The sequence below is a fragment of the Chelonia mydas genome, chromosome 17 (genome assembly GCF_015237465.2).
Source record: "Chelonia mydas isolate rCheMyd1 chromosome 17, rCheMyd1.pri.v2, whole genome shotgun sequence".
Classification (NCBI taxonomy): Eukaryota; Metazoa; Chordata; order Testudines; family Cheloniidae; genus Chelonia; species Chelonia mydas.
The window spans coordinates 17,252,439-17,274,547 of NC_051257.2; the positions used below are offsets into that span (position 1 = coordinate 17,252,439).

The window sequence follows — 22,109 nt, forward strand, 5'->3', positions numbered from 1 at the left end:
GATGGATGATGTATCTAAAATATTGGAAGGATGGTCTTGTTGTTAAGGCACTGGACTGGGCTTAGAAAACCTGGATTCAGTTTCCAACTGAGCTGCAAACTCCCTGGGCACATCATTTAATCAGTTTGGGGTGAGAAATTGGTTTCTATTTTGTTTGTAACATTGAGGTAAGAAAGTGCTGAGGGTTTTCTTTTAATTCATACGTTCATACAGGGTAGGGTTCATATTTGGAAGGAACTCAGGACAGAAAGGAAAGCTACTATCCACGGAATGTCAAGTAAATATTTGTCTTTTCCTTGGCTACCACAGAGCACAAGCACGAATTTCTGGTCATTGGGCTGTTAGTTTTACTATAAACGTAGTACTTAGGCAGTAACTGAGATTAAGGTCCCATTGTACGGGGGCATTGCGCGCACACACAGTAAAAGATGGTCCCTGCCCTGGATAGCTTACAATCTATAAAGACAAGACAAATGGTGGGAGGAAGGTAATATTATTATCCCCATTTTACTGATGGGAATAGAGGCACACATTCAGTGACTTTCCCAAGGTCACACAGGAAGTTGTAGTAGGAAGAGAGCCTGAGGCATAAGCCCTTGTATTAGAGACCTGGTATGAGGCAGGACATGCTCACAGATTCTGGCAAGAACGGGTCTGATATTGCAGAAATACAGATTCCTAAGAAGTGCTAGTTACAGAGTCCTTACCCAAACACATCCCAGTGTCAAGTGGTACCAGAACATCCCGATATCAAGGATGGTACACAAATATTCCCCAAGGATAACAGGAACACACTGACCCCTCCTGAAAGATACGGTCAGGATGACAGTACGTAATAGAGATGTTTTGATTGAGCCAACATGTACAAGGTGATGGGTGATAACTAGCCATGTCAGGGGGCAGCAACTAAATATGTCAGAGGGGCAGTACTAACTTGTTTGTATTGGGGTATAAAGATGTATCTCAGAGGGAGTATTTTTATCTGGCCTAGGGAGGAACGGAAAGTCCCACAGTTCACTGAGCTGGTCTATTGTTACGGACATACATGTATTAGTGGTCCGGTAGAGTCTGTGGAATACTTTGTCGACAATAAACCTGGCTGGGTGACTTCTTCCTGTAACAAAGCTGCCTCTGGCGGGACACAACTGAGGGTATCAGTTCAGGACAAATTGCTTAGAGCAGGGCAGTTACAGCCCAAGACTGGGTTTCCTTTACTGTTAAGGCACACCAAACCAGCCAGACAGCCAGGACTTAGGTCTCACCCCAATGGCTAACCAGAAGTCATATAAGCAATTCCCTTAGGCACTCCAATTTTCAAGTATCACCACCAGTGCCACTCCTTATGGGAATGAATGGTTATGAAAACCAATGGCCCAGTAAAAGAAAAAAGGTTCTTCCGAGCCCAAAGGACCAAGCCCCAGACCCAGGTCAAAATATAGGTCAGATCTTACCCACAAATCATGCTGTTGCCAATCCTTTAGAATCTAAAATCTAAAAGTTTACTCATAAAAAGAAAGAAATATAGATGAGCTAGAATTTGTTAACGTAATCAATTACATACAGCAATGGCAAAGTTCTTGGTTCAGGCTTGTAGCAGTGATGGAATAAACTGCAGGTTCAAATCAAGTCTTTGGAGTACATCCACAGCTGGGATGGGTCATTCAGTCTTTTGTTCAGAGCTTCAGTTTGTAGCAAGGTTCCTCCAGAGGTAAGAAGCAGGATTGAAGACAAAATAGAGATGATGCAGCTGCCTTTCATAGTCCTTTTGCCATGTGGCTTGTGCTTCCTTTGTTCTTACTGTGGAAAATCACAGCAGCAAGATGGAGTTTGTAGTCACATGGGCAAGTCACTTGTCCATGCGTGACTCAGTTCTTTACAGATAGAGCGGCAATTGCTCACATGCTGCCTTGGACGTTCCCAGGAAGACTCCTCATATGTGGATTGGAGTCTCCCAAGGTCCATTGTTAGTTAAGTGTTTCTAGATTGGGCAATTAATCTGAAGAGTCCCTTCTCAGTAAGCTGCCCAAATGCTTCACTGGTGCTACTTAGAATCAAACACATTGAGATACAAGTTCATAGTTAATATTCATAACTTCAGATACAAAAATGATACACACATGCAGACAGCATAATCATAACCAGCAAATTACAACCTTTTCATAGACACCTTACTAGACCTCCTGTCAAGGTTCCTTCCCCACTCTGAATTCTAGGGTACAGATGTGGGGACCTGCATGAAAAACCCCCTAAGCTTATTTTTACCAGCTTAGGTTAAAACTTCCCCAAGGTACAAACTATTTTACCTTTTGTCCCTGGACCTTATTGCTGCCACCACCAAGCGTCTAACAAAAATAACAGGGAAAGAGCCCACTTGGAAACGTCTTTCCCCCCCCAATATCCCCAAGCCCTACACCCCCTTTCCTGGGGAAGGCTTGATAAAAATCCTCACCAATTTGCATAGGTGAACACAGACCCAAACCCTTGGATCTTAAGAACAATGAAAAAGCAATCAGGTTCTTAAAAGAAGAATTTTAATTAAAAGTAAAAGAATCACCTCTGTAAAATCAGGATGGTAAATACCTTACAGGGTAATCAGATTCAAAACATAGAGAATCCCTCTAGGCAAAGCCTTAAGTTACAAAAAGACACAAAAACAGGAATATACATTCCATTCAGCACAACTTATTTTATCAGCCATTTAAACAAAACAGAATCTAATGCATATCTAACTAGATTGCTTATTAACTCTTTTTACAGGAGTTCTGACCTGCATTTCTGCTCTGGTCCCAGCAAAAGCAACACATGGACAGAGAGAACCCTTTGTTTCCCCCGCCTCCACCTTTAAAGTATCTTGTCTCCTCATTGGTCATTTTAGTCAGGTGCCAGCGAGGTTAACTTAGCTTCTTAACCCTTTACAGGTGAAAGGGTTTTTCCTCTGGCCAGGAGGGATTTAAAGGTGTTTACCCTTCCCTTTATATTTATGACACCTCCTTTGTACAATTTTGGTGCCACTATAGGACCTTGGTTGCAACAATGGTCTATACAGTCAGTTCACGTCAATAACGTCACACCTCCCTTAACGGATCTTGTGGTCATTGGGTGGGTTTGCTCAAGGTCTGCCGTGCCAGTTGTCTGTGCAGGGCTGGGGTGGCACGGCACACAGAGGGAACACACATACGCAGCCAAACATCTATCAACATCTAACCACGCTGGTAACCCTGACCACTGATCTTGTAAGTAAATTGTCCTCTGTAGGAATCACAATCTAACATGACAGAAAACGACAAGCTAGGCAGAGCCTGAAATTGAACCGAGTTTTCCTGAGTTCTGGTCAAATGCTTTAATCAAAAGGTCATCCTTCCTTGGATTTGTAGCAGGAGTCAAAGGATATTTGGTTTGGGGCCACTTTGGGATAACTTGCATCCATTCTTATCTCTGGGGGTGGGGAGAGGATATAGTAAAAACTAGGGCTGTCAAGTGATTAAAAAAATTAATCACAATTAATCACATTAATTGCACTGTTAAACAATAATAGAATACCATTTATTTAAATATTTTTTGATGTGTTCTACATTTTTAATATATATCATGTATTGATTTCAATTACAGCACAACACAAAGTGTACAGTGCTCACTTTATATTTATTTTTATTAGAAATATTTGTGCTATAAAAACAAAAGAAACAGTATTTTTCAATTCACCTCATAAAAGTACTGTAATACAATCTCTTTATCATGAAAGTTGAACTTACAAATGTAGAAATATGTACCAAAAAAACCTATTAAAAATAAAACAATCTAAAACTTTAGAGTCTACAAGTCCACTCAGTCCTACTTCTTGTTGAGTCAATCACTAAGACAAATAAGTTTGTTTACATTTTCAGGAGATAATGCTGCACACTTCTTGTTTACAATATCACCTGAAAGTGAGAACAGGTGTTCACATGGCACGGTTGTAGCCGACATTGCAAGATATTTACACGCCAGATGCATTAAAGATTCATATGCCCCTTCATGCTTCAACCACCATTCCAAAGGACATGTGTCCATGCTAATGAGGGGCTCTGCTCAATAATGACCCAAAGCAGTGCGGACTGACACATGTTCACTTTCATCATCTGAGTCTGTTGCCACCAGCAGAAGGCTGACTTCCTTTTTTGGTGGTTCGGGTTCTGTTGTGTTCACACCAGAGTGTTGCTCTTTTAAGACTTCTAAAAGTATGCTCCACACCTCATCCCTCTCAAATTTTGGAAGGCACTTCAGATTCTTAAACCTTGGGTCGAGTGCTGTAGCTATCTTTGGAAATCTCACATTTGTACCTTCTTTGAGTTTTGTCAAATCTGCAGTGAAAGTGTCCTTAAAACAAACAACATGTGCTGGGTCATCATCCCAGACTGCTATAACATAAAATATGTGGCAGAATGCAGGTAAAACACAGAGCAGGAGACACACAATTCTCCCTCAAGGAGTTCAGTCACAAATTTAATTAACACATTTTTTTAACTAGCATCATCAGCATGTCCTCTGGAATGGTGGCTGAAGCATGAAGGGGCATACGAATGTTTAGCATATCTGGTCCGTAAATACCTTGCAATGCCAGCTAGACAATGCCATGTGAACTCCTGTTCTCACTTTCAGGTGACATCGTAAATAAGAAGTGGGCAGCATCATCTCCTGTAAATGTAAACAAACTTGTTTGTCTTAGTGATTGGCTGAACAAGAAGTAGGACTGAGTGGACTTGTAGGCTCTAAAGTTTTACATTGTTTTGTTTTTGAGTGCAGTTATGTAACAAAAAAAATCTGTTTGTAAGTTGCACTTTCATGATGTCGAGATTGCATTACGGTATTGTATGAGGTGAATTTAAAAATACTATTTTATCATTTTTACAGTGCAAATATTTGTAATAAAAATAATAATATAAAGTGAGCACTGTATACTTCGTATTCTGTGTTGCAATTGAAATCAATATATTAGAAAATGTAGAAAAACATCCAAAAATATTTTAATAATTTCAATTGGTATTCTATTATTCAACAGTGCGATGAAAACCGCGATGAATCACGATTACTTTTTTTGAGTTAGTCGCGTGAGTTAACTGCGATTAATCGACAGCCCTAGTAAAAACAGATGCCCTGAAGCTGTGCATCAGCACATGCTATTAAAAGATGTTTGAGTGCCACACTTTTAGAGGGTTGAGGTTCATCCTGAGTGTATAATAGGGCTTGCATGTGAGTCTGGAAGGCGCTGAGATAGCAGGAATGCTCTGGGCTTGGCTGAGGGTCAGTTGAGTGGTTGGGGTGGTAGGAAGGGATGTGCGATGCCCACACATGCTAATTCTAGTTCTCAGGGTTATGAGTTCCTCACTGTAATGAATACTGAAAACAAAAGGGTTTTTCCAAACCAGTTCCTGGGGGGTGCCTCAAGCTGTTGAGTGGAAGATTTCTTCCCTAATGGGGAGAAGTGATGGAGGAAGCCCTTTCCAGGTTTGTAGCAAGACGACTCTGATGACTGGGTTGTCCATATACAATGTCTCTTTGGGTGGGTGTGTTTCCTAAGGTCACGGGAGAAGACCCACCGTCCAGATAAGTGTGTGTATTGGGGAGGGTGATTCCATCATTTATAGCAGCACTGCTGTCCACTTGTAGTGGGAATGGATAGTAAGACGACTTGCCCTCGAAGGGGGAGAGGGACGCTGCTGTTTATTTTCTGAGCCTCGCATTCAGATTTGAAATGGTCGCTTTCTATTTCTGCAGTAAACAAAGTGAACTGTGTCACGTGGGGGCAATGGCACATGCCTCAGGAGGTGAAACAGCCAGACCCTAGAGGAGCTCTGAATGGTGCCTTAATGGTTCCATACAGAGAGCACAGATCCTGTGAGGGTGAACACCGGCTGCTACGGGATTGTTACTTAAGAGTGCTGTGTGTGTGGAGGTGGGGAGGAGGGAGATACCAAATGGCTGGTTTGTTTGGCATCTTTCTCATTTGGAAGTTGTGGGGCTGAAAATCTTGTAGGTGAAACAAACAATTATTCTCTCCCTCTGGAGAACAAATGTTCTTCAAAAGGGAGCCTAGGGGCATTAAAATCCTTGTTCTGGAAAGGTTTGCCAGCCTCGCTACCTAGAGCCCGCTGCTGCTGTGAAGTTAGCACTGAGCTAGCCCCTGTGATATGCCCACCTCACAGGGTCGTGTGCTCAAGGAGCTGCGTTTTGCAGTGCTTCAGGCTCAACCCAAAACTCTCCTTTATCTGGGCACGGGGATAATCTCTCTCCTTGCTGTGCTGGAACTCAGAGCATTTCACACCATATTGGCAGAACATGTGTTCTGTTAGAGACAGTAAGGGATCAGATGGGGACAATGTCAGTGGTGTTTCACTGATGTTCAGGAGACCTGGTGTGGTTTTGAATTTCTTGTTCCCTGAGCTAATGGACATAGACTTATCCTGCAGGAGAAGGAACAAGTGATCCATTCAATTAATTACCAATCACTACCAGTGGGGTTACGAGTGGCCCCGTGGGAAGACCATGGCTGCTACCATAGTGGAGAGGGAAGTATTGTGGCAGTCTTGGCTGGTATTGACATCTGGTAAATTAAATACTAAATTTTGGGGAAGCAGCATGGCCTGGTGAATTGGGCACTGAAGTGAAACGGACCTTGGCAAGTGTCATCCTCCCTCTCTGCCTCGGTTTCCCCCACCTGTAAAATAGGGATGATCAGTCTCACCTATTGTAAATTTCTCTGAGCTCTATGGGTGAAACTTGCTATGCTGTTTGTTATTTGAATAGCTTAGATATCTGGGAGTGACCCCTTTAGCCAAAACAGAAAATTCAAATACAGCGCAGTAGGCCAAAGACTGACTATGCTATGATTGGTGTGGGATGGGAGAGCTGTAAGGACGTTTAACTGTACAATACTTCCTGAAAAACAATAAGAGTAGTCACCTGAGTCCAGGCATTCTCAACCACTTTCATAGCATGGATTGCATCTTAATCCATCTTGGAATAAACCCGGTCCTGCTGCAGGTCTGCACTTCACTCTCTGTGGCATATCAGTTTGGCTCTACCCCATTGCAGTTCTACCTTGAATAAATGCTGCTTCAAAGGTGCAATGGGTCCTGGACACCAGCTGCGATTGATCTCAAGCTGGTGATGTCAGTTTGGGGAGGATCAGAGTTCAAGCTCCAGGTGTGCACAAAAAAGAAGTTATAAGACAGTAAATTTGATGCTGTGATTTTGGTGGGGGTTGTATATTGGGAACGCCTTCCTCAAACACTCCAAATTGGGACCACCTGATGCTGATGAGGCACAGCGATTTTGAAGACCATTTGAGTAAGCTTGTGCGTTATAGCGCACTTAGAAAACCCATCTGTTCAACTGGTAAGCAAGTCTTAACCTTAACTAGAGCAGACCTTCTGCTCTGTTATAATCTTGAGATTGTCTAATGGACAACTCCCCTCCATTCACCATCATGTAACATCTCTGTGGCAACTACAGCAACTGCTTAAGTTGAAAAGTAATATTCAGAAAGTATTTATGTTGGTTTTAGCTGTCTCTTAATGAAAGTAGGCAGATGAAAAAGGGAGGAGCCAGCTGCTTGTGGACCAACCAGCTTTCCACAGGCCCTCAGCAAGTACTCTGCAGATCACTGGTGGTCCAGGGACCATGGTTTGAGAACCATTACTCTAGTTCTGGTATAGTCCTATTCCTAGTACTGTATATTTTGGTGCACTATGCAGAAGTTAAAGTATACATTCAGGTAGAACAAATACAAATCAATAAACCCCAACCTCCTGCTAAAGTGAGAGAGCTGCTAACACTCACGGTTTAGTAGTAATTGGACCATAGTTTACGTTATACATCGGCGTTTTACTATGTAGTGTATATTCTTGGGTCATCAGATGACGGTGTCTGTCTTGGGAGGGGAACTTAACTGGTGATTGTGGGTTTACAGTGTGGACTGAGGATGTGTGTTGTGTTGTATATGCCCTAGAGCAATGGATGGACAAATTTTAAATAACCTTAAATGAGATCTTCTTTGTGTTTTGTCTTATTTAACACTGCTTGAGATTGTAGTTGCTCTTGAACTGTCACATCCCCAGACACTTCTTTTCTAATGTGAAATATTCATGTGTTTTCCATACGTTCATTGTACAGTATTCAGTTAACTTCTTCTTTAATGCAAGCAAGCTTGCTGTTGCGGTTTGTAATTTCTTCACCGAATGTAGGTAGCTTGGGTTTCCAAGCTACGAGCCCTAGTCTTGGTGTCTGCTTACCAGTCAGTAGCAAACAAAACAAGCTTCCTTTTATGCAACCAACTTCATCTTGGACTGTTTCCCCTCCCTCCCCCAGCCCTGCCCTGCAGAAATGCATGGGAGAGAACCCTACAAGCAGAGATGAAGGCATCTGATAGGGTGTCAGCATTTCCTGTGTGAATCGAATCTCCATCCCATTCTGTTACACTTCTGCTTTGTGACTACCGGTGTTTACTGTACAAGGGCTTTCTCGTTAAATGGCTAACTTGATGCTGTGGTATCCCTTATCTCTTTCTTTCTCCGGTGTGCAATAACAAACGTGATTCTTGCTGCTGCTTCTGAGAGGCCCTGTAAGCCTTTCTCCCCTCCCTACTCAAACTGCAGCTCAGGAACAGGTGCTTTTCGCATGTGACCCTACAGAAGTGAATCAGCTGTAAGGTGCAGAATGTACTCTTGTCTGCCCTGCCCTGCCAGCCTACTACGTTAAAAGGAAAGTGCAGAGAAAAGCATTGGTGTGGGTCTCCCCTGGAGTTTTCAACCTGGGTGTGGCTCACAGAGTGAGCCAATAACAGGTGGAGATGCATGACTGGGAGCACCTATTTATCAAACATTCCCAGCAAGTGGCAGAGTTCTGAAGTATGCAGGGTGGTTCCCCAAATGAACTCCCCAGGAGAAGAATCAAAGATTTTTCCACTCTGGAGCCAGCCTTGCAGCTTTCTGTGTTCCAGGTGACACCGCAGCATTCAAGAGACCTGAGAGTGTAAAAGTTCCACCAGAGAAAATGTTATGGGGAACAACCCTGCGCTGGCCCTGGGGAAGCACTGCTGATCTAGTGTTCTTTCCCATCTGGTGCCACTGAGCCTAATTCTCTTTTCACATCAGTGTAAATCAAGAGTAACTCCACTGAAGTCAGCAGAACTTCACCAGCATAAAATGTGTGGGTGTGACACAAGAATGACTATTTCCAGACAAAAAACTACATTAGAATGGAGTTAAAGGTGAGAGTAATTTACGGAGGGAAAGCATTTGATAGGGGTATTATGGTTGTCCCCAATCCGAGCATTATAAACCAAGGAAATTCAGAATTAAGTTTTCACTTAAAAGAAACCCAAACATGGTAAGAGGTATACAGGTAAGGCACTCAGATGACCTTAACTCTGCCCTGAAGTAACAATACAATTGTGATTGTCGTGTGTTTATCCCAGATTAATTTAAACCAATTTTTAAAGATACACTAGATTTTTTTTTAAATATCCTCCCTCCCAAATAGCATCACTGTAGGGCGCTATTCCCTGTAACTCAGGTGAAACTATAGGAGGTGATGAATAGCGGAACTCCTCTGTGTCTTCAAGTTGGATATTCTCCAAACAGGTGATCAGCCGAACTTGCTTTTAAAACAGACCGGCAAAGGGTTTTAAAGCCAATGAAATCCATCAAATGCTTTCTCAAGAGCACAGAGTGAAAAGCTGCCAGTCTGAAATTGTGTAAGCTGTCACTGCAGCTTGAAACACAGCAGATTATCTTTTGTGATGCGTTTTTGAGCCTAAGTGTGGGTAGAAATTTAGTTGGTTAAAATAACAATTTATGTTTCATGGAGTCTTGACGAATAACTGTGTCCCAGAATGGTGCTGTCTGGTTTTCTGTTCTGTGTCATGTATAGGTTGCTGTACCCTGGCTGATGATAGTTTGGGGATTCTTGTTCTTTTAATTGACCTCCTGTTTTTGCAGGTTTTTTCCACCTTGATTTTGGCAGAATCTAGAAAATGAGGCGTGTATCATTTAGTGCAATATAAAAGGAACTGATTCAACCACTCCCTTCCCCTTTCAAAAACTGAAAACCTTACAACATGAGAAATATGGCCTACAGAAAAACAGTCGTAGCAGATAGATAAGCACCATTCTGGTAGCTGATGAACATCTACGCTCACGTACCTTGGCGAGAGGGGCCAGTGTCGAGCCAGTAAAGTCCTTGTCTTTCACTGTACACTATTCCTACAACACAGTGATTTGACTTGAATGCTACAGGTACTCCAGCCCAAGGTCAGGTCCCTTCTTATTGCCTCACTCACTGTTTTCTTTAAGCTTGGGTGAAGGACTGGAGGATGATGGCCTTTGTCATCTTCCTTTCTGTGGTGGTGGATATGAATTTAATGAGGTGAAAGGTACCAAACCAACAGCCACCCTCTCAGTAGTCCACAGAGCAGGTACGTTAGCAGGGCAGTATGTCTTTATGGTCCACGTGTGAGCTATACAGTGGCAATTAATTCTGACTTTACCTTTGACGAAGTTAGAGGGGTGGCGGTAGTGAGAAACTGAGAGCAGGTCTGTGAAGCGAATGCATTGGGATAGAGAAGAAAGGCATTGTGGGATTACCACTCTATAGGGCTTTGTGGGGATAATCTTGATATGTTCCTTATTTCACCTTGTGACAGCAGAAATACCTCCCATATGGGAAGGATAATTGATTCTTAAGGATATTTCTAAGAGGGGGCAGGAGAGAGAGACTTCTTAAAATAATCTTGTCTATGGGAGACAATGTGGTTTAGTGGACAGAGCACTGAACCAAGACTTGAAGACCTGGGTCCTATTCCTGGCTCTGTTACTGACCTGCTGGGGGACCTTTGGCAAGTCACTTCCCCTCTCTGTGCCTCTGTGTTTCCCCATTGTGTAAAATGGGACTAGTGATACTTTATCCAGTGCTTTGAGGTTTATGGATGAAAAGTGCTATATGAGAGCTAAGGAGTAGTATACAACCACGGGGTCCTGGCACGGGACTGGGGTCCCTAGGTGCTACTGCAGTACATGTGATTTAAGAAAAAACCCCTAGTAGACTTTGTTTAGGGAGGTAAAGCAAAGCAACCCTCTAGATTGGAGCTTTTTCAACCTGCTGATATACGTTTATTTCTTGTGCTAGTGCTGTTCTTCCTCCCCATGCCACAGAACATCTCACCAGAACCCTTTCCTCTGTGTGTATCATCAGCTGGAATTCCAGGCCATGTTGTCCATGCGTTGCTTTGCCAAAGCAGTCTGTTGGGTGCAACCCAGATCCAGTCTCCTTCTCGTTACCTGAGTGTTGTGCCCTTACTCCTTTCTGTTGCCAGCCTGAGGGCGTCCATCCCAGAAAGGCAGCTTATTTGGATTGGCAAAGGACTGAACTTTTAACATAGTAGCAGTATTCTGAGTGCCAGCTCCAAATCTGCCCAGGATAACCAGTCTCTTTAGATGCCTTTAGAGGAGGTCATGTAAATATTTTGCAGTTCAATGAGTGCAGCAGTTATTCCATGCGTGGTGGGAGGGTGGGAAGCAGAGAAATCCAAAGTGACAAGTAAGTGGCAAATCCTTAGTAATCCCTCTGGGTATCCAGAGTAATGATATTAAACATGAGGAAACTCTGTTGGTACTCCTATGGCTGCTTAATACTCAGAATGCCATTTTAACCTAGTGTAACTGGACATGGAATCCTGCAGGGCCTCACAGAATTGCAAAACATGGACATGTAAGAGAACCCTTAAGGCGTCACCTATTTGTTCAGTTTGTCTTTTTAAATTGGCCTGACTTTTAAAAGCTATTTTGATTGTTTTGCCAGGTGAAGTGGGGGAGCTCAGCATATCAGCTCTGGTCACCTTTACTGTGGTCTCCTGGCATGGTTTATGCAATAAACTCGTACAATATTAAAGTTCCACATTTCCTGCAAGGGAGTGTCTTTGTTTTATAGGCTGTCAATGTTGTTTTATGGGATTCCCTCTCTAGGGCAGGTGGAATATGAAGACTCCAGGACAGTAGCCCCTATACTGCTGAATGAAATGACTTGCAGGAGATAATTACAACCATTCCCATTAGGAAAGAAATTGTGCCCGGCGTTGTAAAGAATTACCCACCTCTTCGTTCTTGTGTTTTGAAATTGGTCTGTAATTTGTTGGCGCTGCTAACCAAAGCTTTTTATTATCTTTTTAAACCAGATGGCAAAATGTGTCCCTTCTGTGTGCGTGAGAGAAGAGAAGGTGGCAGAACAGTTTGTCCTGCCCTGAGAAACACTTATAAAGGAAAAACGTGCATGGTCAGCACTATGACCAAGCAAAGGCAAAGAGAAGTCTATTCTTACTCTGTAGGGCAATTTGGAAAATTGAAAGGGCACAGTCTGGGTGACGAATGATGATTTACGTTTTTAGATTCTGAGAAGCAGTCTGATTTATACCTTATAATTTCTTCCCTCAGTATGATTATGGAAGATTATGGGCCTAGGAGACCCAGTCACAGATCAGAATCCCTTTGCGCTAGGTGCTATACAAACAGAACAAAATTTTCCAACAAAATGATTTTTCAACAGAAAATGTAGTTTCTGCAAAATCCCTAATTTTTTTAAAAATTTTCCAATGGAAAATCAACATGCAGGTCAAATTGATCCAAAATGAAATATTTCATCTAAATATTTTGGTTTGTTGAACTGACCCAATAGGTTTTGCTTAGAGTCTGTTCAGTAGGGAGCAGCATTTCCCGAAGTGTGACTTTGCCTCATGGGAGTTGCCGTTCTGGATGTTTCATGTCCTATTGTTCCCTGTGGGACAGGCTCTGTGGCTGGGCTGTATCTCCCATTATGCACCAGGCAATCGCCTCTCTGATAGCTATGTATGGTGCGTCATGGGAGTCAATAACTACAGTGCATCATGGAATGTGCATTGAAGCCTGATGCCTAGAGGACCATGGGGTACAAAGCATTCAGAACTAGAGCTCCTATGAGGCAGTGTGGCACTATATAGAAATGCAGTTTAATATTGATCTGCCTCCGAATTAAACGTTTTGTTTTGCAAATACTGAAACTTTTTGTTTTGATAAAAATGTCCAAAACAAAACATTTTGATATTTCCATATTGAAATTTTTGAGATCTTCTTGTTCTACAGAAAACTTCAATATTTTGGCCTTTCATCATGGTTCAGGATGGGGGGGCGGGAGGGGGTAAAAATATCTGAATTTTCCACAGGACAGAAATTCCAGGTTTCACTCAGATGGTTAACGCTACCTGGGCAGCTCGAAAATTGGGCTCCTTTTGTTTGCTAGGACCCATTTTGAAGGTAATAATTGAAAAACGTGAGGGCTGATTCTCTCAAGTTTCTCTCCCTCTTTCCCCAAATTTAGGTTTCTTTTGGGCACTACGTACAGAAGCTCTGGTGGCTTCTGTGACTCAGCAGCACCTGCATTGCCTTAAATTCGTAGCTGTGAAATTCTAGTGTAATCCTTTGGAACAGGCTTCCTTCAATCCCTCCATTTTCCTGAGCGTGCTTCACTGGGCTAAAGAAGAACTGTGCTGATCACTTGTTCCGTCCATTGAGTGCCCATATGGCCATGCAGCCATGGGGTAGTGGTCAGAGGGGTGGAAGAGCCTCAGCAACTTTTCTTATTCTTGCTGTTGATTTCAATGGGAGCCAGGTGCCCTCTACTCTTTGACCTGAGTGGCAGCTGAAGGCTGGGGTCGGGGGTGGGTGTGTCAGGCAATAATTATTTAATGACAGTAAGGTGTTGAGAGTCAAAAAGTTAGAGATTCATAACTGTTAAAACACACATTATCAACATCACATGTCAAAATATACAAAGTAAAGATCCCTAAATCAAACTCTGATTTCTCGAGCAGCATTTTTCTTGTTTTGTGTATCTGTTAATTTTGATGGTTCTAGATGAACATTGTTTTTTGTTGCTTTGCATGTGTATGGTGAAATGAATGTTTGCCGACGTTTACTGATAAAAATCAGATCCCTCCAAGCCTAAGCGTAACGGTTTGAAGGGGGTGAAGTTAGGTTAGGAAAGTCATCACAATAACAAAGTCTCTACCTCTGTTACTAGTAAGACCTGATGCTATTAATTGAAAAGTTGAATAAGTTTAATTTTTTTTTTGGTCGTTTACTCTTTGCATTTCTTTGAATGAAAATAGACAATGGAAAATAGATTAGTTGGTTTCACTTCCTGGTTCTCATTCACCAGCTCTGTGCTGTTGCTGCTGTATGAAGATATAGAGTTCATAATCTAGGTTTGAGTCACCTTTTACTTTATCTAAACCCAGCCTTAATTTGCAGTTAGAGTAATTCAAGCACATTTGGCTGAAATCAGGCCTGGTGAAACTCCATTGAACTTACACCAGAGACAAATTTGGTCCCTTAATTGGTATCAGTGAGCACCAGGGCTTGGAAGGAAAGCTTGTGTTTGCTGTCAGTTACCTATTTCAGTGCTTCACTATTAACAAAAATATCAGGCTGAAGACTAAGGTTATCTCTCTCAAGGCCCATTGAATGTAGATGTGACTCAATCCCTTAGACGTCTTTGAAAATTTCAATCAAAATAATTGGTATTTAATTACATGGAACTTTGATTTTTATTTTGGTGTGCAAACAGTATAGTACTAAAAGTGGAAGGAACAGCCTATTGCTGAGGGAGTTGATCGGGCATTGGAATGGGAATCCAGATATCTGGCTCCTATTCCCAATTGCCACTTAGCTGCTATGGCCATGAGCAAGGCTCTTCTATCTGTGTGTCTGTTTTGCCTCTCACTATTTGTCTGTCTTATCTAGTTAGATTATAAGGTCTTCAAGGCCGGGACTGTGTTTCACTATGTGTATGTACAGGTCCCCTAGCACAATGGGGTCCCAACCTTGATGGCAGTGTCCAAGCACTACCATACTATAGATAAATAACATTGATTCTTTGCTGGCTTATCAAATCTGGATTCCACAGGCTGAATTCTAGTTTGTGACACTGATGCAAACCGAGGAAGTTGGTGAGCCTAATCCCCACCATCACTCCCCCAGCTTAACCTATGATATGAATCTACTAAGAAACCAACTTTTGAAAATGCAGAAAATTGTTTGCTCTGAAAGACTCTGCTGGAAGAGTTTGATAAGCCCTGAAAAGTCCCATCCCTGCTCTCAAACAGCCATCAGCTAGTGACTCCAGTATGCACATTCCAATCTTCCTTTGTACAAAAATATGTTACTGCAGTTTGAGTATTTTTAGTGAACGTTTTCAGCGCTGATCGTTTTTGTTCATCCTATGTTAAAAAAAAGGGTGTGACCCTAAGGTTTATAGCTGAACTTTCTTAAGTTCAAGGGTGTTTGGATTTGTGTTTTGTGTTTGACTCCTCTGTAATCTGGATATTACCTCTGTCCTCTCATTTCTCATCTTGCAATGTTTGTCCCCACGCCCCCTCTGTCCTTAAGTTTTATGGGGAGAACTCAGAACTCAAGTGCACTGAATACTTGTATACCACAGCGAGTGTAGTATAAATACTTAGCTAGACAGTGCGTGAGGGTGTCTGGCTTTGTCATATTACCTATCTTGCTCAGTTCTACTTGCTTCCTCCACAGAAGGCGAAATCGAAGCTTGCGTGAGATGTTTTCGTTCATTCCGTTCAAAAAGATTCTTCCCTCTGAAATGTGTCTGCAGTTGTGAGTCACCAGTGCTTTGCTATGAAATGAGAATTCATTCACTGAATGCTAATGATATATTTTTTTTAAAAAAAGAGACAGCGTGAGAGAATAAATGCCTTGGCTACCGCTGAGAGAGAGTGAGAGAGCCATTTGCATGAAAAATTCAATGCCTCTTCCTCCTCCTCCTCAGTGGAAGCACTGATACTTGTCTGGGATGAAACTAACTATGCTTTAGTGGACCAAATTTGTACTGTGGTGACCCCCCCGAATGTGGAACTCTGCACCTTGGTGAATCCCTTTCTGCTTTCAGGAGCTGCGTGAAACATTATTAATGTGGACCCTGGTGTAGAATGGTTTCCCAGCTCCCAACCCAGGCTGAAATGTGTGCATGCAATTAAATTAGAGCACCCAGTCTTACGGCCTTTTGACAGCAAGCTGCAGGATCTAGGGAAAGTTGAAGAATTGGGATGTGCCTCTTGCCTTTCCCTCAGCTCAGACAGTTTTCCTCTGTCCTCGCTTGGGAGCCCATCTGCCATCTGGACCGTATTCCCCTGCCTTCATCATTATTAGCTAGAAGTACTTTGTCCTGCTGGCTGTAGTGTGGCAAACGCATGCTGTGTCGGCTCCGCCAGGCTTCTACATAGCTCTGTCAAACTACGCAAAATCCCGTAGAAACCTTCGCAGTGCACTGCGGGGGAGTCCAGTACAGTCTAGCAGAAGCCACTGTTCTTCCTGATCCCCTATCTCATTACAGGGCTGTCTGCTGCATATAGAGAAAATTCTAAACATGAGTCAACCTTAGGTAGTGTTCGCTCCTCCCAGCCCCAGGTGTGAAATGCAACAGGGAAAGTTATTGTAACCCCTGGATGGCCAGAAAAAAATAAAAATGTTAAGGCTTTACAATTCATTGTCTTTGGACTTCCCAGAGCTAGAAGTCAGTGCTCTGTGTGCCATTGGAAAGCTGGTTTTCTGTTTGAGTAAATCCCTGAGGGAACTGGCACGTGAAGTGGGCAAAAGTGAGTGATAAATACATTTATAACTCAGCTCTGCAATTTATCCCTTGGAGGTTCACCTCAGCACTTATAAGCCTGTGTGCGCCTGTGCGTGTATGAATTTAAAATCTTACTTTTGGAAATCTGTCATATATAACTAGGGTTTTTGGGTGTCGGACTAGAGGTGTTTTGGAGGTGCCTGACTTCCAGAGCATGGGTGCTCAGAAATTTCTGAAAACTGGCCCTTTTCATATGGTTCAAGTAAGGCACACAAAATCACAGGCCACTTGTGAAAACCATGGCGTGTGTGTGTGTGTGTATGCCAAGATTCATTCTCTAATGTGTGTGCATGCATATAAATATATAGACTATAAACAAAATAATTTGGCTGTGGGTGGGAGTTTATAATTGCAACACATAATATTGCATTGCCCTATACCTACCCCATTATTCCAGCTGTGTGTGGAAACATTAGACTATTAATTATATCTATGAGGGAACTTCCTTTCCTGTTGCATTACCGCAGTTAAATATTTTCATCCTTAGAAATATGTGAGAAGTCTCTGAAGCTTGTAGTCTATCCTGTAAATCTTTATCAGGCGATTTCAGATTAGGAGCTTTTTTCCTTTCAGGCTTTTATTTTCACCTTGGGGCAGTTATCAGTTTTGCTTGCCAAGATTAAGTTGCAAAGCTTTGCTCTGGTTGAGAGATCAGTCAGGGACTGTGTTCCTTAGAACTGACAGATATACCTCGGAATGGTGGAACAGCAGGTGTCTGGTTAAAGCCGGGGAGCACCCTGGATTGCTAAGGGAGCTCAGGGCATCTGTTGAATATGAGTATTTGTAGGGGCTGCCTGTGGGAATTCTCTTCTGCAGGTGCCCAGAAGTGACTGATAGTAACATCAGTGACCCAGCCAGTTGTAGGTATTGCAAGGGGTGGCGTTTAAGTGTAAAAAGAGAGGTGGGGGAAAAGGGCTGATGACCAAATAAAATAGTCAAAATATATGGTTGAAGGTACTGGAGAGCAGCCTATCGCGAATACTGAAGCCAGTATAATTAATGACTTATGCAAACTCACTGGTGTTTATGGTTACCTTGCCCTTCCATGCCCTGTTCGTCTGCTCATCCACCGATTGCATATTGTCAAAATGCTAGGCTGTGAGCTCTCTGGAACTGTTTTTGCACTACTTTTTTGTACAATGGCTAGCATGACAAGGCCCTGATTTGAGACCTGCAGGCGCTATCGCAACAGAAATGATCAGTAATAAAGGGGGAGGTTGTTAGCACCAACTGGCATTTGTACATTCCAGACCTATCAAAATACTAGTGAGATTGGGGGAGAGAGAGGTGCCTCTCTAAAAGAGGTAGCAGGGACACTTGAACTGTTTTTCAAATAGTCTCAGCATTTCAGACCCAGAGGAATTGTATTTATTTGGAGCGCACAGTCTCAAAGTGCCTCAGTTCTCCTCCTGTAAGGTGATGATGGTACTTCTCTGTCTCACAGGTGTGTTGAGGATAAAGTCCACGTTCATGTGTGAGATACACCAATGATATGCTAAAACCCAGACAGACAGAGTTATATAAGCCCAGAAGCTGGCAATGGGACTCCTTTCTGACCGATGGGAGTTTGAAAAGTGTTGGCCTGATTCTGCTCTCATTGAAGTCCAGTGGTAAAACTCCCACTGGAGCACTGTTAGGCCAACCTTGAGTTCTTTTAAAAATGTCACCTTTATCTTCTCTCTTGTACTCAAAGGTGGGAAAAACAGAGCTAGTCTGGGAAGGAAAGTATAAGTGACAGAAATAAATAAATAAAATTAATTCCCTTCTGATCAGTTGTCGTCGTTCAGCCCCCACCCTGGACAAAGGCAGCCAAGCTACGTACTTCATTAATCTCTTAAATCTCAAAATCTTAATTTGTTAACCCACAGATTCTGTTAAAATAATAATGCTTGTGAGAGGTACTGTAACTGACAACTCTTCTGATGTGGGACTGTTTTCAATACAAGCTGGATTTCCAAATGTCTTGCAGGCCGTCAAGGTTTCAGGCTAATGAGGATCTATTCAGTGTAATTAATAGTCTGTCAGGGAATGTGACTCTATCTTGGATAACGGAGTTTTGGATAATTGAGGTTGAACTGTATGAGCAAAGTGAGGGCTAGGCAGTTTAGTCTCTTGTCAGGGTTGTCAAGTTTGAAAGAAGATGTATATTTTTTTGAAATCCAGTAACCTCTGAGTAATTCCAACCCTCTGCTCTGACCCTTGTGCCTTTGCCTGGTTGCACTGTCAGGGGGAAATGGAGACTGGCTTTTTGTTCTTTAAAACAAATGTTAGGAAGAGCAAAGGAGAAACGCAGACACTACTGGGAAGAATTATCTTGGGGTAGAAAAGAAAATGAATTCCAGTTTGATCTCTAAAATGCATAATGTTCTCCATTCAACCAGCGTCCTGGGGGCATCATACATCTCACCTCTCTTCCTTAAGATTTGTTAGGCTGTCTCTTGTTGTGTTTGGTACATAGATGCCTTTTTTGCACCCCTTCCAAAGTTCTTGGGGCCTCAGGTGTGTGTAAATGAAAATATGTGGTTTTCACAAAGCTTTCTAGTCTAACCACTCAACCAGTTTGTTTCCAATGCTGAATTCTTGTGTCTGTTTCCAGATCAATAATATCTCTTCTTTTTCTTTTCTCTCCTACCATGTATGTTCTTTGGCATGTTGATGGAAATCTGCAGAACTCCCTGCTGAAGAAGGTAGGTGGAATTATATTGGCTCTGCTTTTTCTTTTTCGACCTTCCCTTCACTCTTGGAGCATGTCTTTAGATATTCTGGGTGGGGAGCTTAGTGTCAGCTAGTCCAATGGAGACTGCTGGGCAGCTCACAAGGGACCTGATTCAATGCCCATGGGAATATTTTGCATTGGGCTCTTCTTTAAGCCCATGGAGAGAGTTGGAGGCCTAAGAACAACCCCAGTTACATAGAGGCAAAACATACCTGTGTGAGATTTAGGAGGGGAAAGAAAGATGACTTCACACTCTTGGGTGATGCTGTCTAGAATTTTGAGCTTGAAAATTGTCTCATAAAGGAATTTTTTTTACTTCTTGATTCTGATACAGCAAATTTTGGTAAAAGATCATTCTATGGAACTGTTAAAAAGTAGCTCCTATGCGTACAGAGCAACCTGACCTACAAGGCATCCTAAGCTAGACCAGTGCATATCTACTATAATAATAATAATACTTTACATTTACGTAGCACGTGTAACCTGTGGTTCCCAAAGCATTGCATAAAGATTATAAGCTTATACTCATTGTGCAGGTGAGTAAATTGAGCCCACAAGAGATTTAAGGGACTCCCCATGTGTCATATAGTGAGTCAAAGACATTCAAAAATAGAATGCAGAAGTGCTGACTTAGGTCCAGATCCTCAAAGGTATTTAGGTGCCTAACTTTCATTGGTTTCAATGGGAATTAGACCGTAGCTCCCTGCTCTGATTGCTAGACTGTTGGCTCTCAGATAAAAAGGCATCTATTGTACACTGCTTTGTTGGGGATTATGAAGCAGGTGGTGAAACCTTTTAAGTGTAAGAAGAATGGATGTCTTCAACACTAACAAGCATTTATACATCCTGTAAGTTGAGCACGTGCAGTTTTCCGAAACTACATAAATGAAGGGAAGGGGGCTCAATGTTAGTCCCTTTAGTTAAAACAAAACAAAACATGCAAACAAACTTAGTTTGGAGGAGGATTCATGTCTGATGATGTTTAGATAGGTCAAATTTTGGCTGTGAAAATCCTTCATGCTGTCCCTTGAAAGGTGAGTTATATTACTCCAGAAATTAGAGCAATGCATAGCTCTGCAATGGCAGGCAGGGACCTCAGTTCCACCCAAAGAAAAACCTTGGGCTTTTCAAAGTGTGTGAATCTTTTTTTTTTTTTTCTTTTAAATCCAGGAAACTTCAGGTGCATCAGTTTTTAGTGATACCCCTGTGCACAGGGCCATTGTCTACTAACCATCTGTGATCGCCACCAGGAAACACTGCCTTGTTTCTTGGCTGCCTCCTTCCATCCCCATTTGTCTTCTGCTCAGCCCCTGGCAAGGGCTTGTAATTCATGCTGGTGGAGTTTAGCATGATCCGGTCAGGCATTGGTATGGCTGCCACACGCTCACCTTGGAGTTGAGCTGGCAATGATACGAGTGCTGATTCAGGACAGCACTTAGCATATGTTTTACATTAGGCATGTGGTTGAGTCCCATCGACTTCAGTGGAGCGTAGGCATATATTTAAGTGCGGTCCTGAATAGGGGGTTCTTTCTTCAGTCAAGCCCACAGTTAGTCATGCCAGTAATTCTAACGCAAGTGGGTCCAACCTCAAAGCATAGCACAGAACCCTTGCACCCAAGCAGGCTTAGTATCTTGAGCTCTCCCAAGTTCATTTTCAGCACCTGTGTAGCGCTTATGGTGCTTCTATATTTTGTTTTGCTAGGAAAGTCGCTCTGGGAGCTGGTGCTGGAGCAGTTTGAAGATCTCCTTGTGCGCATTCTTCTCTTGGCTGCCGTTGTGTCATTTGTAAGTATCCTCCTCTCCTCTCTGTGTGTAATGCTCCCAAATAAACAAATACCAGTCAGCGTTGTCTGTGCTCTAAAAGCAGACAGTGGTTGATGCTCCCTCTATGCACTTGCAAAGGTCCTGACTATAGTGGAACTGATGCTGCATCAGGGAAACAGGATTTGGAGGAAGTCTGTGAAAGTGAATGAAAAGTATACAGAAAGGAGGTATGGGGTAGCACTTCTGGATTCGTTGTCAGGCACTCTCTTTGGAACCAAAGGACCACCAGCAGCAAGATCTGCTGCAACCTCAGAACTGCAGCAGCAGACATCTGACTCAGATGGCTAGGGGGCAGAGGATTCCTACCCCAATATAAATCTGCAGATAAATTTAGCCCAAAAGAAGGTACAAGACAGACCGAGTATTGCACTTTAATCAGACCAGGTATACGGGATGCTAAGTGACTCTAGGTGCTTTACAAAGCAGTTATACCAGCAGTGCAGCGACTGTGCAGATAACTGACAATAGCTTGCACATAGCTTTGATATTAGGGAATATTGATCAAGCCACTTATGTTATTCCAAAATTTCCTGGGTTCTTTAAATTTCACACTGAATTCTGTTAGAGATGGGCAGAAGGACGGCAGGGGTATAAGTGCCACTAAACTGAGCCACATGTTGTATGCTCAAAGCCAATCCCAATAACATCCACCAAATTAGAAACCCTACAGCATCTATGTACCTTGAAACTTGGCTATTATCAGGTTCTCCCATTGAGTTTAATGATAATTTGGCAAATTTAAACCTTTGATCCAGATAATTCATTCTGAAAATTCATGTCAGACTTCTAAAAAACCACAGCTGTTTAGCTGTGTATGTTTCACATGTGCTGTAATTAAGTTCCTTCCAAACTAG

The 22,109-nt window shown here is 42.5% G+C and overlaps 1 protein-coding gene across 4 annotated transcripts in view; it reads left to right on the forward strand.

The window, feature by feature from the left end:
* The window catches only part of ATP2A3 (ATPase sarcoplasmic/endoplasmic reticulum Ca2+ transporting 3), a 149,284-nt gene that overhangs the window by 41,650 nt on the left and 85,525 nt on the right, over window positions 1-22,109 (forward strand). For all 4 annotated transcript variants that reach the window (XM_037880808.1, XM_043531410.1, XM_037880806.2 and 1 more), the window contains exons 2-3: window positions 19,383-19,400; window positions 21,134-21,216. In XM_037880808.1, coding sequence (XP_037736736.1) covers window positions 19,383-19,400; window positions 21,134-21,216 — 101 coding nt within the window. The remainder of the gene's footprint in view (window positions 1-19,382; window positions 19,401-21,133; window positions 21,217-22,109) is intronic.